General features: G+C 38.9%; 1 protein-coding gene across 1 annotated transcript in view; it reads left to right on the forward strand.

Moving 5' to 3' along the window:
• tmprss7 (transmembrane serine protease 7) overlaps nt 1-19716 on the forward strand; it is a 61181-nt gene that overhangs the window by 10020 nt on the left and 31445 nt on the right. Inside the window, exons 4-10 of the mRNA XM_059966019.1 lie at nt 2399-2592; nt 3808-3846; nt 7559-7787; nt 10059-10192; nt 12280-12392; nt 16319-16425; nt 19117-19253. Of these exons, the coding sequence (XP_059822002.1) occupies nt 2399-2592; nt 3808-3846; nt 7559-7787; nt 10059-10192; nt 12280-12392; nt 16319-16425; nt 19117-19253 (953 nt within the window). The remainder of the gene's footprint in view (nt 1-2398; nt 2593-3807; nt 3847-7558; nt 7788-10058; nt 10193-12279; nt 12393-16318; nt 16426-19116; nt 19254-19716) is intronic.

Raw genomic sequence — 19716 nt, forward strand, 5'->3', positions numbered from 1 at the left:
AACATGTTTTTACAAGTTATTCTAAATCTACTTTGTTTATGCCAGTTTATATAATAAAAATAGATTCTATGCTTTAACTGTTATCTGGAGTTAGTTTTACACTGTTGCTATTAATAATTTATTAATATTTCAAAACTAATTCACATTTCACTGTAGGAAGTTTCCATATACAATAAATTATTTAGCAGATTGAAGATCAAAAAATTGCAGATGTTGGATATCTAAAATGAAAATAGAAAATGGTGAAAGTTTTCATTATATCAAGAAGCATCTGTGGATTTCAAAGTAAATTTATTATCCAAGTAGATTTATGCTACCAATTACAACCCTGAAATTCATTTTCTTGCTGGCATACTAAATAAATTCATAATAGAATAATAACCATAATAGAATCAATGAAAGACTGCACCAACTTAGGCATTCAACCACTGTAAAAAAGGCAACAAACTGCAAAAAAAGAGAAATAATAATAATAAATGAACAATAAATATGAAGAACATGAGATGAGGAATCTCTGAATGTGAGTCCAAGGGTTGTGGGATCATTTCAATGAATGGGAGGTTGATTGAAGTTTTCCCCTTGGGTATATGTGACTGAAGGTTGAGGGGCAATAATTATTCTGATTTGGAGGTGTAAGTCCTGAGGTTCCTGTACCACCTTCCTGATGGCATTAGGGATATGAGAGCATGGCCTGGATGGTGAGGTTCCCTGATGATGGATGGTGCTTTCCTGCAACAAAGCTTGGTGTAGATGTGCCGAATGGTGGGGAGAGCTTTACCCATGAAGAACAGGGCATGTCCACCACTTTTAGTAGGATTTTCCATTCAAGTGTTTCCATATCAGGCTGTGATGCAGCCAGTCAATATACTTCCCACTTCACATCTATAGGTTTGTCATGCGAAACCTACACAAACTCCTAAGGAAATAGAGGCTCTGCCGAGCTTTCTTCATAATTGTACTTATGTGCCAGAATAGGTTCTCCAAGATATTTAAATATCTTGAATCAAGGAATATCTTAAACCAAGGAATTTAAAGTTGCTGATCTTCTCCTCCTCCGATCCTCTGTTGAGGTCTGACTTATGGACCTCTGGCTTCTTTCTTCTGAAGTCAATAATCAGCTCCTTGGTTTTGCTGATGTAACCCTTTCACTGTAGGCTCATAATGAGTTAGCAATTACTGTGACTACAAGCTAACAGCAACACAACTCTAAAATGCACAGAATTATTTCCAACAAGTACATTCATCCAGGGCAAATATGATTCCGCTAAACACAATACATAAAAAGGTTGAATGTCTCTTTAAGGGAAAGTAAGACTGTTACATATATGAATACTGACACCCATGCAAATTTACTGTTCACCAAGAAGCAATAATTTAACTAACACAAGGATAAACTTAAATTAGAATTGTATTAACAAATATTTTAAACTATAACAAACAGAATAAAGAAAATGGGCCCATTACATATCCATTGGTCAATAGTGTTCGGATGTTGTTGGAGCTCATTGTTGTGTAGTCATCCCAGTTTGTTTCACTTTGGTTACTCATGGTACTGAACAAATCTGCCCAAAAACGTAGTCCAAGCGAAGCATAAATAAATATCCACATGACATTCAAGGACAAAGCATCAAACTTTCTCCAAGGTTTTGTGATAACTAGCTAACTAAAAGTTATCTGTATATTCTCTGTGAGGACCTCGGCTGCGTGAGGATTTTCCCGACAGCAGTATCTGTCCTGCCAAATGGGTTTTGTAGGCATTTCACTATGTTCCTCTGCTATGTTCAATGTCTGTTTCCATTTTCCTTCTTTCTCCTTCTCTGATCCCACACACTCTCTCTCTCTCTCTCTCTCTCTAGAAAATGGCTACCTTTTTGCCATGCTCACTCTGGACTGTTCCCAAGATAAATCCTACTGGTTAACTCAACAAGCCTAACTTAACAATCAACCGAATTTTTATTTGAAAGAGCAAAAATGAAATACTCAATTGTGTAATGTAATTAAAGGAACACATTGCTTTTTGAGAAAACCTGCAGAAACTAAAATCCCCAACAGCATAGCAGTATTGATACATGATGGTAAACCAGAGTGCTACACTGACATCGAGTGAGAGGTTATTTTAAAATGAGTTGGAGGTAGGACGATGCATGTGATTTGGCATATTGTTTACTGTATAGCCAGCAATATCAGTTTCCTCAACAGAATCCATATAAGTGGCAGAGGAAGTAAAGTCTACGGCAATTTCTCCAAATCACTTACTGCATCCCATTGAGACACGTCTTTGTACAATATGCAGCCATAAATAAATTGCCTGAAAATGGACTTTCTATGCAGGGATGACTCCAGTAAAAGGCCAATCCATGTTTTCCAAACCATAATCCAACCTGTGTCTCTTTTACAGTGATAACAACAATGGTGGGGTTCTTGTTTATTTCTGGATGGTCTTTGTGGTCCCAAATGTGAAGGCTTTGTTTGTGTGTGAAGACTGTGTCAGTGCTATCTTAAAGGACTCTATCCAGACGAGCCTCGTAAACCGCACTTCGGTTGGTTACCTCCATGGACTTCCTGTGGATCTGGACTCGATTGTTATTAATGGTATCTTTTCAGCTTTCTGTATACTGCAGTTATTGAAAACTATATGTCACACAATATATTAGTGGCTCAGAATATGCAAAGGTAGTAGGCCAAGACTGCCAGCAGCTGCCTTTATTACTGTGGAACAGAGATGGCAAATTCTTGCTTCTATATACGTGCAAATAAACACAGGAATCCAGAAGTTTCCATTAAAGATGCCACTTCTGTAAGCCCCTTACATATGGAATAAAAATAAAAATAAAATAAAAATCAGTTCATTATTTACATTGAGATGATCGATGAAAAATAATAAATAATTAACTTTCTTATATCATTTAAAGCATCTGATATTTTAAGGATGATCTATGCCATACCCTGTTAAATTTGTTTTATATATGAAATTTCACTTCCTCGGTTAAAATCAGCCAATTTTGGAAATATTGGAAATGATATTTACGGTTTTATTTAATATTTGCAGTTCCCTGTAAATCTCACAAATGTAAATCATTATTTCATTATCATGTACAATGATTTAAACAAAGACTATATTTCTTGTTTCTTGCATAAGAATTCTTTAATCTGACTGATCAGTCAAATTATAGACTGTCCAATGGTTGAGCATCATGGATGATTTCTATAAGGTACTAAGTTGAAGCTAATGTTAGACTAGGGAAAGTCTGTGCTTTACAGCCTGTGAAATGTTGTAAGTACCTTTTGTTGGTTAACTGAAAGAGCATTTGCTTTGTTAATGACTACAAAATCTAGGCTATCTCTTTCCTGCTAGCTGGAATCCGATATCAGATTTCCCAAATTATAGATCTATGAGGTGTAAGTTCCAATTCACGCGTTCATATACTTACATGAGTGATCTCAATAAAAATAGTGTGGGAAACTTGAAGCATTCTTCCCAAGTTGCTTCATTCACTGTTTAGTAAAGCCACTGATTTGATTAATTAAACCCCTGCATTTAAAAAATTGGAAAAAAAAGCTTTAAATCAATGTGACATGTTGGTAATATTAAAGCCTTTTGGGGCATTATTTCCTAGTCGTTTTTAATGAGTTCTTAAGAAACCCAGTTTGTTAAGTGTTTGGTTATATTAAACTCTGGAAATTATTTGGATGTGTGTGCAAGTTGTATGGACGTTTAGTCAAAGATTAAATTCTCTGTCTACTTTTTCAATACCCCAGACAGCTTTTCCTCAGACATAACATAATTTTTCATTTTTTTATTAATAGCTGGCCTTCGTTCAGATTACATTGCTACAGCTACGACAGGTAATAATTTTAAATTAATTTTAACCTTAAGCAAACATTGTGCAACCACACATAGGGGGTAATATTAAATAAAGAAAAACCTTATTTAATTGAGCCCATTTTATACTTCTAAGTACTCCCAAAGCCCTTAAAAAAAAAAGTGGAAGTGCTGGTCCACCTTCCTCATGAATTGCATCTATTTGCTGGGTCTAAAACAGGTCATCTGAGGTATTAGTGCCAGGGAGTCTGAAGCTGTTTATTTTCTCCGTCTGATCCAACAATGAGAACTCGCATGCGTCTGTTGAAATATTGAACTATGACTTGCGTCTGCTCCCAATTAAACATTAAGTAACTTGATTTTTAATTTGCTACAAAGCATCAATCAATCAAGGTAGCCAATTAATCCAACAACCAGAACGTCTTTGGGATGTAGGAAGAAAGCAGATACAGGGAGAACATGCAAACCACACAGAAATAGCGCCAGAGGTTAGGACTGAATCTAGACCATGGAAGCTATCGGAGAGCTGGAGGAGGACAAAGAACTGATCTAATATCAGGTTGTCTGGAACTTGAATTTGGGTCCTCCTGGACAGCATGAATCATGCTGGACTTCAGTTTGTCGTTCCAAAGTTTAACCGCAACATCGGCAGCCTTTTTTTTAAAAACTTTTTTTATTGTATTTTTAAATGGTTACAAAGTATGAAAAAACTATATAACCCTTACCCCCTCCCCTTAACCCCTCCCCCCTAACTGCCCTATAGAAAAAAAAGAGAAAGAAAGAAAAAGAAAGAAAGAAAGAAAGAAAGAATGCCTGGTTGTTGGAAGATCTCCACATGCTCCATGGAATTCGTGATAACTTTAATATGTATATTTATTTCTTTCCCCTAATAACCAATTGTTTCATCTTCAGAGCATCTATATATTTAATCCTGTCTTTTGTAAATAAGGGCTCCAAATTTTCAGAAATGTTTCATATTTATCTCTTAAATTATAAGTAATTTTTTCTAATGGAATACAACCATAGATTTCTTTCTTCCAAGTGTCTATACTTAAATGTGTATCCGATTTCCAAGTAACTGCAATAGCTTTTTTGGCTACTGCCAGTGCAATTTTTATAAATTCTTTCTGATACTTATTTAGTTTGAGTTTCGGTTTTATCCCTTCAATATCACCTAGTAAAAATAATATTGGATTATGAGGAAATTGTGTTCCTGTAATTTGTTCCAGTAAAAGTCTTAAATTTGTCCAAAAAGGTTGAATTTTAGAGCAAGACCATGTCGAATGTAAAAAAGTACCAGTTTCCTGGTTACATCGGAAACACTGATCCGATAAATTTGGATTTAATTTTTTTATTTTTTGTGGTGTAATATATAATTGATGTAGAAAATTATACTGCACTAATCTTAACCGAACATTTATTGTATTTGTCATACTATCAAGACATAGTCTTGACCAATTTGTTTCTTCAATTTTAATATCATTGGCAGCCTTGACCTCAAGTACAACCCTAACCTTAAACAAGCTACCTAAAACTAAGCTTTTAGTTATTTGGCTGAATCAGAGGTGGTGAATCAGCATGTAGGAGGGAGTTTGAAAAGACAGCTGAGTGGTGCCACAACAACAATCTCTCACTCAATGTCAGCAAGACCAAGGAGTTGTTTATTGACTTCAGGAGGAGGAAACAGGAGGTCTGTGAGCAAGTCCTCATCAGGGTTCAGAGGAGAAGATGGTCAGCAACTTTAAACTCCTTGGTGTTTTCATTTCAGGGGATCTGTCCTGAGCCAAGCACATAAGTGCCATTATGAAGAAAGCATAGCAGCTTAGAATTTTGTGAAGATTAACCATCTTATTTACAGTAAAACTTTGACAAACTTCGATAGATATGTGGTGAATAGTTCACTGACAGGTTACATCATGGCCTGGTAATGAAGCACCAATGCCCTTGAATGGAAAATCCTATCAAAGGTAGGGGATATGGCCCTGTCCATCTTGGGTAAAACCCTCCTCACTACTGAGCACGTCTACTTGGAGCACTATCACAAGAAAGGACCCCCATCAAGGACCCCCACCATCCTGGTCATGCTCTCTCCTACTGCTGTCAAAGGGAAGAAGGTACAGGAGCCTTAGGACCCACAGCACCAGATTCAGGAACAGTTATTAGCCCACAACCATCAGGCTCTTAAACTGGAGGGGATAACTTCATGCAAATTCACTTGCCCATCATTGAACTGCTCCCACAACCCATGGACTCACTTTCAATAATTCTACACTTACTTTCTCAATATTTATTGCTTATTTATTATTGTTATTTAGTTTTTTTCTCATTTTGTATTTGTACAATTTGTTGTCTTTTGCCCAAAGGTTGTGGTCTGCCCTCTTGAGAGCAGAGATTCATTGTGTTTCTTGTATTGACTGTGAATGCCCATTAGTAAATGAATCTCAAGGTTGTATATGGTGACTTGTCTGTACTTTGATAATAAATTTACTTCGAACATTTTAAGCTGAATCATCAAGTTTGCTGATGATACAACAATGGTTGGCCTCATCAACAAAGACAAGTCCATATAGTGAGAGGGGGTAGAGCAACTGGTAGAATGGAGTGAGCACAACAACTGGAGTCTCAATATGGACATGACCAAATAAGCTGATTGTGGACTTTGTAGGCTGACCATTCCTCGGTGCACATATGCAGCTCTTCTCTGGAGAAAATTGGAAACACCAGCTTCCCAGAGATTCCTGGAAAATGGACAATTTCACCTAATCTCTCAACACCATCTCTTTGGTCAAGAAAGCACAGCTGCATCTCCACTCCCTGAGGAGAATGAAGCAAGTGAGGATTTGCCCCCACCTCCTATACTAACCAATGTTTACAGGAGCACCATCGAGAGTGTCCTGACCAGCTGCATCACAGATACGGGGATTGCAAGGCATCTGACCACAAGTCCCTACAAAGGATTGCGAGGACTGCTGAGAGGAACATTAGGATGTCTCTGCCACCCATTGGGTATGTTTATAAGGATTGCTGTGCATGCGGGGCCCTTAACATTGTCAATGATCCCTCCCATCCGTCCAACAATCTCTTTGACCCCCTACCATCGGGCAGGAGGTACTGCAGCAGTAGGACAGGCACTGTTAGGATGGGAAACAGCTTCTTTCCCCAAGCTGTAAGATGACTGAACACTCTGCTTCAGCCCAGGCCTCATCACGTATGAGATATATATTCTTAACTTGTTATGCACCTTATTATTTATTAATATATCTGTGGTGATATTACTTTGTGTTATATGTGTGAGTTATATGTACTGTGTTGTTTTGTTTGGCTGTATATATGGGTACAGTTGCATGACAATGAACTGAACTTGAACTTCAACTTGAAAAGACAGTTGTGGAGGACATTTTACACAGTAAGAGAAGCCACCTGTTAGTTTATTGAAGTTGGATTTCAATCAAGAATTCAGCAAAAGAGAAAGACTTTGAAATCAATTGAAATGAGAGATGAACACTTGGAATAAAACATTTCATGTTGGTTTGGCAAATGATGAAATAAGTGCCAGTTCTAGAAACCTGTAAGTGACATTACTTCATTATAGTGTTTCATTTTATATATTGAAATGCTTTAAAGACAGTATTTCTTAGTTGCATAAAGGGTATGTAAAATAAGATAGGGAAATATGATTAAAAGATATATAGTCAAAGATATTAACATCTCTAATCATTTGTTATCTTTCCCCAGATTCAAAATATGTCATTGATAAGTGTGCAGAACCGTCTGGCACTTCTGTCCCTCTGAACTTCTCTGCTACATCGGGACAGGTGAATTGCTACTTCAGGCTCACTTCTCTGTTAGGATATGTCATTCGCCTCTCTGTCGTCAGCCTTCAGATTGAACCCGACAATTGTATCACAGATTCATTCTATATTTATGATTCGCTTATGCCTATCAGAAGTAGAAAACTATACCGGTATGTATCCAGGCCCAATGATTCAAGTTTTTAACAGCCTGTATCTAATTTATTTCATATTCCTGTTGATCTTTCATACAATAAAAGTTATTTGAATAATCTTAAATTATATCATTAATATCTGTCACTTAAAGAAAGCACCTTAAACATTGCATTGAAAAATACAGATGTGCTAAATATTACTGTTGTGATTAATGATTAAATGCTTAATGTATTTGGAATGACTTTTCTTAGTTTTCTATTACCTAGCTATTTTAAATAGATTAATACATTTGCTAAATTAGCAAAGAAATGTTTTATAAAGTTATCAATATATCAATCATTACAATCAGCAGCAGATGTATGTAAATTGTTAAAGCCATAGAAAGTTTGTGTATATTTACCTGTTAACAAACATCCATTACTAAGTTGAGAGGAAAAGAGTGAAATGAATTGAGTTTGTTGTGGCGGAGCCTGCTTTTTTCCGTTACCGTTCGGATTGTGTCCGGGATCCCGTCCCTTAGACCTGAGAGACATTTCTGTTTGCATATCTTCAAAAGTTCACAACAAACTTTTGGCAGTAAATTCAAAAAAAAATTAACAAAGAAACTTTCGGTATAGGTAAAAATAAGCTGAATAAGGGTGATCAAAGGTTAAAAAAAGTAAAGGTTATGGAGCAAATCCAAAACAGTACTCACTCCATGAGCGTCTCCAGCTGACTAGAGTGAAATGAATTAAATATAACAAAATGATTGTAGACAGTTTGTAAATAAAGTGATGGCAAAATCAAAAATGAAATTGTAAGCAAAGGAGCAAAGTTTTTGTGATGATAGAAATCCACTTAAAAATCCTCCTCTGGACCTAGAGAGGGGAGACTTGATTTTGCTGAGAGAGTATGTACACAACACTGGAAGAACTCAGCAGGTCAAGCAGCATCCGTGAGAAAAGAGTAGCCAACGTTTCGGGCCGAGACCCTTCATCAGGAATGGGGGGGTGGGGAAGAGAGGGCCAAAGCCCAGTAATAGAGATAGGGGAGGGGGGGTAGGGCCTAGGGGTGCCAGGTGGAAAACCAATCAGAGGAAAGATAAAGGGGGAGGGGGAGGGGATAAGCATGAGAGAACTGTAGAGATAAAGGAGCAGAAAGTTGAAAGGGGAGAGAGGCAGAGAGGGACCTGGGATAGGGGAAGGGGGAGGGGGAGGGAATTACTGGAAATTGGAGAATTCAATGTTCATACCAAGGGGCTGGAGGCTACCCAGACAGTAGATGAAGTGTTGCTCCTCCAACCTGAGTTTGGCCTCATCATGGCAGTAGAGGAGGCCATGTATGGACATATCTAGATGGGAATGAGAGGGAGAGTTGAAGTGGGTGGCAACTGGGAGATCCTGTCTGTTATGGTGGACGGAGCGGAGGTGCTCGACGAAGCGGTCCCCCAATCTGCGTCGGGTCTCGCCGATGTAAAGGAGGCCGCACCAGGAGCACCGGATGCAATAGACGACTCCAGCAGACTCGCAGAAGTGTTGCCTCACCTGGAAGGACTGTCTGGGGCCCGGAATGGTGGTAAGGGGGGAGGTGTGGGGGCAGGTGTAGCATTTGCGCTTGCAGGGATAAGGGCCAGGTGGGAGTTCTGTGGGGAGGGAAGTGTGGACCAGGTAGTCGCAGAGGGAAAGAACCCTGCGAAAAGCTAAGAGGGGTAGGGATTTGTTGTAATTTAAGCACAGAATTGCAGACACCTGCTCATGGAAATATCTGCAGGTTTTGGCGTCTCACATGAGAATGCGAAATCTCATGTTCAATGAACGTGCATACACATGATACATAGAAGCAAGCTCATGCCAGATGGGCACTCAGTCCTGCTTTGTTATTCAAAAAGATTGTGGCTGATCCTAGATAGCAAGTCTTTTTTAAAGAAAAAGGAAGGGCATTACCTCTAGTGCTCTCGCAAGCACTTCTCTCTCTATTAATATCTCTAAGATTATTTTTCTAACCCTGTTGCTGTTTTCGGTGTACAAATATTTCCTAAATTTCAGCAACATCATCACTTAAAAGCGTTTTCATTGGTTGTAAGGCACTTTGGAGAATTTTGAAAGGGATATGCAAGGTGCATTATAAATGCAAATTTGTTTTGCACACCTGATTAAGGTCACGCTTTTGATAAGAATACATGAAATTAATTAATTTAATTTTGCACTTCTTAAATACAGCTATAGGTAATATTCGTTCAATCTTGTGGTGTTTTATTAATGTGTTCCTGTCCAACTTTGCTTCTGTCAGTGTTTTTCTTTCATTTCCAGAGCCTGTGAACCCTTTGGTTCTTCCCCAGTTTCTTTCGTATCTACTGGCAATGGCATGTTTCTGTCATTCAACTCCCTCAGGTTGTACGGAAAGAAAGAATTAATGGGCTACTTTGAAGCAATTCCCAAGGAAAGTAAGTTCTTCAATAGCTTTGCATTGTAATTCTCAAGTTTCTTAAAGATCTGAAACCTGGTAAAACCTTAAAACTGGTGAGCTCATTTCCTTGTTCAATTTCAGTGAATCTCCAGCATAATACTAACTTTCAAAGTGCTTTTCTGATGAAACATGTATTAACAAGATATTCAAAACTGGGACTGGTCACAGTTGCAAACAGAATATCTCTTCTCCTGTGCTGTTAACCATACATGCAATACACTTAGTGGTAAAACTTTGAGCTCTGTAAGCTATTTATGTACCTGTTCCATTTACTCACACAAGCAAAATACTATGGATTCTGGAAATCTCATATAAAATACAAGAACTGGAAGTAGCAACTTGGGGAATAATATTGAAGCTTAAAAAGTGCTGTGGACTGTAAATATGCTAACAATTACTTATGAGAGTTTCCCCCTCTTTTAAGCTGTTGGCTTGCTGTCCATTTATCATGAGGTTAATATTCACTGCATTGCCAAAGTTGCACTGCACAGGAAATACTAAAGATTTTCTTCAAAAGTACATTTACTCTGAATGTATGACCCTGAGATTCATTCCCCACAGACAGCCACGAGAATTATTTTAGTCAGAGGGTGATAAATCTGTGGACTTTATTGCTATGAGCGGCTGTGGAGGCCAAGTCATTGGGTGCATTTTAAGGCAGAGATTGATAGGTTCTTGATTAGCCAGGGCATCAAAGGGTATGGGGAGAAGGCAGGGGAGTGGGGACGAACTGGATCATCCCATGATGGAATGGCGGAGCAGACTTGATGGTCCAAATGGCCTACTTCTGCTCCTATATCTTATGGAAGCAAAGAAAACCATGGAACCCAGTCAAAGAAAAACATCAACATCTTCCCATGCACAAAAAAAGTCAAATTGTGCAAACAGTAACAAAAAACACGAACGTAAAACCTGGAATATAAAACACAGGATTGAAAGAGTCCAGGCATATTCAGTTCAGCTCAGTGTTCATTACTGGCAGGTCACCCCGATTCAAAATTGTCCAAACATCAACAAAGGAGCAACCAGAAAGTGGAAACACATCATAACGTAAACTACAGAGTCCGATCCACAAACCACATCGATTAAACCTTGTCCGAGACCCAGAACTCCGGCACCGTCCTCTGACAGCGTCGAGGAAAGAGAGACCATCTGAATACAGGGACTTCCCTCTGGGTGCAGCAAGTTAGAGGGAGGGAGAGAGAGACTGTCACACAGAGACACCTTCCTCCGGTGGAAACAAGCAAGAGGCTGGTAGACGGTACTCAACATTCCCTCACTTTCCACACTCACCTCCAAGATTTTGATCTTCCTCAGTGCTTTAATCAGTGAGATTGATGAAAAATGGAGTCAATCATGGGCTCCAGGCTTCCTGGCCTCGAGGCCAGGAATAAAAATTAGTTCATACAAAATGGTTTTAGCAGACGTGGTTTGGAACCAAATTAGCTCACTACCAATTTGAAAAAGCTGGACGAAAAGAAGTGACCCGGAAATCCCTACAAAGGACAGTGAGAACAGCTGAGAGGATCATCGGGGTCTCCCTACCACCCATCAGGGACGTTCATCAGGAGCACTGTGTACACAGAGGGGCCCTTAGTGTTACTAAGGATCCCACCCATCCATCCAGCATCCTCTTTGACTTTCTACCATCAGACAGGAGACTACGATGCATAAAAGCATGAACGGTCAGGGTGGGAAACAATTTCTTTCCCCTGGCCATCAGGCTTCTGAACTCCCTGCCTCATCATATTTGAAGTGTCACTGGTTAATCTGTTCCATAACCTACGATATTTAATATTAATGCACTTCAGTTTGCTGCTTATGAGTGATTCATCTGTACATTTTATCCTTAAGTTATTGTGGGTTATGTGTACGACTGTGCCTTACACCCTGGTTCAGAGAAACGTCTTGTTTCTATATACATTATATGGTTATATATTTACATACATGTATATAGTAAAATGACAATCAACTTGCCAAGACTTGACTTGAATGTGAAGAGTAGAAAAAGTGTTTTTAAAAGTTTAAGCAATGAAATTAATTATTTTATTTGCCTTTGCTAAGAATTAGAAAGCACTATACTGTCAAAAGATGGAACAAGATTGGAGGGAAACATAACCAGCCCATATTATCCAAGTTATTACCCTCGAAAGTGTAGCTCTACATGGATATTTAAGGTAACATTTGATTTTGTTTTGACAAAAATGCTGTTTTCATGAGCTAACTTCAAATGCTTCCAAGTATTGTTCTTAATTCAGTACATCATTAACTTATCCCTTCAAATTCATGCAGGTGAACGAATGTAGAATACCAGAAATACATCAAATTATATTTTTAACTATTTTGAAATATTTTGTATTGAAACTAAACCAAATGTTTTAAGGCAAGTATATACATCAAATCGACCTTAGGACTTGTGTTTAAACAGTAATTATACAAGAATATTATAATAGTCAGAGATCTGCAAGTTGTAAGTAACTTGTGTCAAATGAGTCTCAGACACATCATAAAACTGAAACAATGCTGGTCATAACAGTCATGAAGGTACTCGAAAGTCTGATTATCCTGTACCTAAAACAAACCAATTAATCTTTTGTATTTGGTCTTTTAAATGTTTTCTTTCATCAGTCTCATTTTTATTATTTTGATGTTATTTTAAGTCTTTATAAGTCTCATGTATTCCTAATAATATTTCTATGAATGCCTCTGAAATGCATATCTTCATTCACTTTCCCAGTTCTTTCTGACTCAATAATAAGATATTCACAAATATTAGAAGGCTTTATTCATATGCAGAAATGAGAGAAACTGAGAGTTGTTCCCAACTAGAAACAGGCAAAAACAGTCAAAATCTTGAGAACGTCTTAAGACGGCTGATACTGATAATTTAGACTGGCATTATAGAACAATTTTCATGAGCTCAGCTTCCCAAAACTTCCTTTGATTAGGGAAATTTTGGAGGTGATGCAGATAAATAATGAAAGAGGGATGATGAAAGTTTTGAGGAGGTTTTTTACATGGAAAGTGGTGTGTGTCTGGAACAGACTACCCAGGGTGGAGGTAAAGGCTGATACAATGGGGATATTTAAGAAGCCCTTAGGTAGGCTTATGGATGTAAGAAAAATGAAGGGTTATGGGCTGCATAGGAAGGAAGGGTTAGATTAACTGTGGAGTCATTTTATACAGGTCAGCACCCCATTATGAATCAAAGGATCCAGAATGTGCTCTATCGTTCTATGCTCTAGTTCCATTGACTGTCGGATCGGTAGATTATCAGCATTAAGGTGTATCATCAGAAGACTTGAGATAGAGATTAGAAGATATATTTTTATACAGAATACTGTTTGGACTTACTCAGCACAATGTGAAAAGGTGCTGGAAAGACAATATTTCTTTACATAACTGTTGAAAGTTAAATGCGCCTATAAGAGAACAAATATAAAAGGACATCAAGGAAATTAGATCTTATAAAACAGACATTTCAGAGAGTTAACCCTGTTCATTTGGAACAAATGGTGTCCTTCCAATAGGGACACAGATGAAAAGACAGGACGCTTATTAGCTTGGAGCCTGTTTCTGAGGAAAACGGATTTTAAAACCGAAAGCTAACACGGTTGTAAGTTAATTGTGATCATGTTGTCTGACAGGGAAGGAGGAAGATGGTAGCTGCTTGAAGGTGTTTGTTTGAACTGTAGTTGCTGAAGATGTGGGTTGTGTAATGATCCAGAGGTGATAAGAGAGCTTAAGGTTAAAGAGCTCTTAGGGAACAGTGTTCACAATATGATCGAGTTCACATTGAAATCTGAGAGGGAAAAAATAAAATTCAATGTGTTGGTATTTCAGTGGAATAAAGAAAATTACAAAGGGATGAGAGGGGAGCTGGATGAGGTTGACTGCAAGGGACATTTGTGGGAAGGACAGCAGAACAGCATTGGTTGGAGTTTCTGTGAAAAATGAGGGAAGTGCAAGACAAATATATTCCAAATAAGAGGAAATTTTCAAAGGGGAGAAGGACACTACCAAAGCTGACAAGTGAATTCAGAGCCCAAGTAAAAGCAAAGGAGAGGGCATACAAGGAAGCCAGAGCTAGTGGGAAGATAGATTGGGAAACTTTTAAAAACTTGCAGAAGGAAACTAAGAAGGTCATTAGGAAGGAAAAGATGAATTATGAAAGGAAGCTGGTGACTCATATCAAAGAAGATTTTAAAACATTCTTAAGTATATAAAGGGTAAAAGAGAGTTGAGGGTAGATGTAGGATCAATACAAAATGATGCTGGAGATATTGTAATGAGAGATGCAGAGATGGCAGAGGAAATTAATGTGTATTTTGCATCAGTCTTCACAGTGGAAGACATCTGCAGTATACTGGGCATTCAAGAGGGTCAGGGAAGTGAAATTTGTGCAGTGAAACTTACAACTGAGAAGATATTCGGGAAGCTTAATGGTCTGAGGGTAGATAAATCTCCTGATGGGATACACCCTTGGGTTCTGAAGGAAATAGCTGGAGAGATTGCGGAGGCATTAACGATGATCTTTCAAGAATTGATCGATTCTGGCATTGTACCAGATGACTGGAAAATTGCATACGTTACTCCGCCATTTAAGAAGGGTGGAGGCAGCAGAAAGGAATCTATAGACCTGTTAGCCTGACATCAGTGGTTGGGAAGTTGTTGGAATCGATTGTTAGGGATGAGATTATGGAATACCTGGAGGAACATGACAAGATAGGCCAAAGCCAGCATAGTTTCCTGAAAGGAAAATCCTGCCTGACAAACCTACTGCAATTCTTTGAGGAACTTACAAGCAGGGTAGACAAAGGAGATGCAGTAGACGTGGTGTACTTTGGTTTTCAGAAGGCCTTTGACGAGGTGCCACGCATGAGGCTGCTTAGCAAGATAAGAGCCCATAGAATTACAGGGAAGTTACTAGCATTGGCTGATCGGCAGAAAGCAGAGAGTGGGAATAAAGGGATCCTATTCTGGCTTGCTGCTGGTTACCAGTGGAGTTCCACAGGGGTCAGCGTTGGGACTGATGCTTCTTATGATGTATGTCAATGATTTTGACTACAGTATTAATGGATTTGTGGCTAAATTTGCCACTGATACAAAGATAGGTGGAGAAGCTGGTAGTGTTGAGGAAACAGAGAGCCTGCAGAGAGACTTAGATAGTTTAGGGGAATGGCAAAGTGGCAAATGAAATACAATGTTGGAAAATGTATGGTCATGCACTCTAGTAGGAGAAATAAACAGGCAGACTATTAGTTAGATGGGGAGAGAATTCAAAATGCAGAGATGCAAAGGGACTTGGGAGCCCTTGTACAGGATACCCTAAAGGTTGAGTCAGTGGTGCAGAAAGTGAATGCAATGTTGGCATTCATTTCTAGAGGTATAGAATACAAGAGCAGGATGTGATGTTGAGGCTTTGTAAGGCACTTGTGAGACCACACTTGGAGTATTGTCTTCAGTTTTGGGCTCCTTATTTTGGTAAGGATATACTGACGTTGGAGAGGGTTCAGAGAAGATTCACAAGAATGATTCTAGGAATGAAAGGATTACCATATGAGGAATGTCTGGCAGCTCTTGGGCTGTATTCCCTGGAGTTCAGGAGAATGAGGGGGATCTCATAGAAACATTCCGAATGTTAAAAGGCCTGAAGAGATTAGATATGGCGAAGTTATTTCCCATGGTAGGGGATTCTAGGACAAGAGGGCATGACTTCAGGATTGAAGGAGTTTGATTGATCAGCTGCCATGTAATTGACCAAAAATTTACTATATGAGTTTATTGTTGTAAGAACAAATAGCTAGGTATTGTTTGTTATCAAGTTCACGGTGGAAAATTTCCTATCTTTCATTCACTGAAATGAGATGAATAGTCAATCCAGTCATTGTACCCTCATGCATTAAAGTGTCATCACTGTAACATCTCAGTTTTGACCTGTTATCCACTACACTTCAAATAATTGACTGTACATTACCTCACATGCCCTGAATTTATGTATGCAGAATTCAAGAGAAAAGGCAGAATGAAGAAAATAATAAATGAAAAATAACTTGGCAATTCTTAAAAAATGCTTTCATGAGTATTATCTTGTGTTTATCAGACTTCTGCACCATCTTTTGGGTTAGCATTGAAATTTCACAACTACACCTTGAAGGAAAAGGGAATTGAAGGATGTGATCATGGCTGGTGGAAAATTAATGAAAAAATGTAAGTATTTTTCATTATTATTTCTATTGCATTTATGTAAAAGGGTAAGCACAGAAATTTTTATTTGCACTTTTCTGCGGTTACTCCAATGATAACATATTTCTTAAAGCTTCTCATGCTTTATGTTATGCTATCATGAAATCATGGCAATTTATGGCTTTGAAAAAAGTAAATTGGCCCTTCATGCCTATATTAGCTTTTCAGACTAATCACATATTGCCTCTCCCATCTGTAGCCTTGTAGTTTGCAGCTATTCAAGTCCTTTTGAAATGTGATGAGGAATTTTGCTTGCACTATCCTTTCAGATATTGAGTAAAACACGCCTATTGTCCTTGAGGTGAAAACACTTCCCTTTTAATCCTTTAACGTTAACTCCATGCTCTCTGAGTTTCTGATTTCTCTGCCTAGGGAAATAGATCCATTCATTCCATCTCAGCTTTTTATATTTCCTATAGATCCGCAAGGAATCTGTCCTCAGACTCCTCTACTAGAATAAAGTAATCCCAGCCCAGCCAATTCAAATATCTAGCCATAAGGCCATTCCTCTGAACCCCATTCTTCACTTTTTAGAGCATTCTCACATGCTTCTTGCAATACGGGTGACAAGAACTGTTCATTACACAGTTTTAACAAGTTCTCTCTGTTCCTAAATAAACTGGCAGAACCAGTAAAGTATCCCAGAAGCTACCTTGATTATCTTATCCATCTGTCCTACAGTCGACATGAATTGCAAGATGACCATGTTTCTCCACAATTCAGTGCTCTACCACATATTGTGTATTCCCTTGCCTAGTTTCCCCTCCCCAATTAATTGCCTTGTATGTCTCCATACAGAACATAAAACACTGAACAGTACCCTACAGGAACAAGGCCTTTGATCCACAACGTTGTACCCAATCAATTAAGATTATGACACCAAGTGAAGCTGATTACTTCTGCCTGCACAGTGGCAATATCCCTCCATTCTCTGCATGTTCATAAACTTACCTGAGAGTCTCTTAAAAGACTCTATCATATTTGCCTCAACCGCTAGCCCTCAGCAGCACATTCTAGGCAACAACCAATCTCTGTGCTTTTTAAAATACAGCTTGTCCTGTATATCTCTGTTAAACTGTTCTCTCACCTTAAATACATGGCCTTTGGTATCAGACATTTCATTCCTGGGGGGCGGGGGGGGGGGGGAGATAGCACCTGTCTATCTATGCCTATCACAATTTTATAAACTTCTATCAGATCTCTTCTTAGCCTCCACCTGAGAAGACGAATCCAGCATTTTGTCACAACACATGAAATGCTGCAGCGACTCAGCAGGTCTGGCAGCATTCCTGGGGAGGAATGAACAGTTTTTTGGGCCGAGACCCTTCGTCGGGAATGGAAAGGAAGGGGGTAGGAGCCAGAATAAGAATGTGGGATGGGGGGGGGGGGGGAGAGAGTACCAGGTGAAAGGTGAAACCAGGTAAGGGGGATAGAGGAAGGGGAATGAAGTAAGAAGCTGGGAGGTGATTGGTGGAAAAGGCAGAGGGCTGAAAAAGAAGGAATGTGATAGGAGAGGAGAGTAGCCCGTAGGAGAAAGGGAAGGAGGAGGCACACCAAAGGGGAGGACAAGAGAAGAAAAGCAGTAAAGGGGAGCCAAAATTGAATTTGGAAAAAGGGTACAGGGAATGGGGAGAAATTACTGGAAATTATAAAAATTGATGTTCGTGCTTCTTTCTATCTACTTTATTTATACCCTTCATTATTTTAAATGCCTGAAACATCCTCATAAAACCTCCTATGTCAGAACAATCTCAACTTCTTCAATCTATCCACTAGTATTAAAGTCCCTGTACCAGAAACTACTGCAGTAAATCTCTTCGGCATCCTCAATGTTATGCCTAAATTAATTGCAATTGCCCTTCTTTATAAAACCCCAAAACAGTGCTGAGGAAAATGAAAGATATTCAGATTTTTTGTTTTATTCGTTTGAGGGATGTGGGCCTTGCACGCTGAGCTGGTACTTAATTGCTCGTCTGGAAATGTCCTTGTGAGTGTGGTGGTGAGCTGCCATCTTGAACTGCTTGAGGCGAGGATATACACACAATGCTGTTATGGAGGAAGTTCCACAGTGGTAGAGGAACAGCAATATATTTCCAAGTCTAGCCGATGACTAGGCCACACTTGGAGTATTGTGTGCAGCTCTGGAGAGATGTGGAAACTTTGGAGGTGTATAAGGGTTCCCCAGGGCGCTGCCTGGATTAGAGGGTATTAGCTTTAAGGTGATGTTGGGCAAATGTGAACTGTTTTCTGTGGAGAAATTATGAGAGTCAGTATCTTTTTTCTCAGGGCAAAAATGTCAAATATTAGCTTTAAGGTGAGAGGGGGAAGTTTAATGGAGAAATTCAAGGTGAGTATTTTACTTAGGGAGTGGTAGGTGTCTTGAATACGCTGCCAAGGTGGTGAAAGAAGAACAAGAGTGGTATTTAGGAGACTTGTTGAAGCTCCACTCATCCAGGCAAATGGAAAGTATTCCTTCACACTCCAGACTTGGGAGTAATGAATGGTGGAGAGGCTTTGGGGAGTTGGGAGGTGAGTTACTCTGCCAATGAAAACATGTTTTACTCTGTCTAAGATCCAACACCTATGTTAAATAGAACATTGAAAATGTCGGTCTGTTCATTGTTGGGGTAACTACAAAATGTGCTTAACATCCAGGTACTGCGGCTATCAAATAGACCATCAGACAGTGTTCCACGTAACTAATTTCCTGGTTAGTATCACATTCCAGTGCAGTGGAAAACAATCAAGCAAGGCTTTCCTGGCAGAGTACAGCAGCTACAACATCAGCCAACGTAAGAATATTCTTATTCACTGACTTAACTATACTTGTACACTGTGGAATAGCTGCTTTCTTACTGTCTCAAAGAATTAAAAAATACTTTTTTAAAAAAGTGAGTGCCTACAAATATAACTGCATGGTTTTTTGCTTAGGAATGAGGTGATGGGCTTAGCTGATTCTGTTTTATTCAAAGAGAAATGTGCCGTTTGAACACATTTTTAAAACATTTGGGATTTATCTTTATCAGTTTCATGTAATGCTCTATTTAAAAAAAAACAAGAGAAAATCTGCAGATGCTGGAAATCCGAGCAACACACACAAAATGCTGGAGGAACTCAGCAGGCCAGGCAGCGTCTATGGGAAAAAGTACAGTTCATATTTCGGACTGAGACCCTTCATCAGGATTGGAGAAAGAAAGATGAGGAGGGTAAGAAGGTGAGGGGAGAGTGTGGCAGACAATGGCCTGGGGCTCCTTA

Source organism: Hypanus sabinus, chromosome 4 (assembly GCF_030144855.1).
Source record: "Hypanus sabinus isolate sHypSab1 chromosome 4, sHypSab1.hap1, whole genome shotgun sequence".
In the NCBI taxonomy this organism is placed as follows: domain Eukaryota; kingdom Metazoa; phylum Chordata; class Chondrichthyes; order Myliobatiformes; family Dasyatidae; genus Hypanus; species Hypanus sabinus.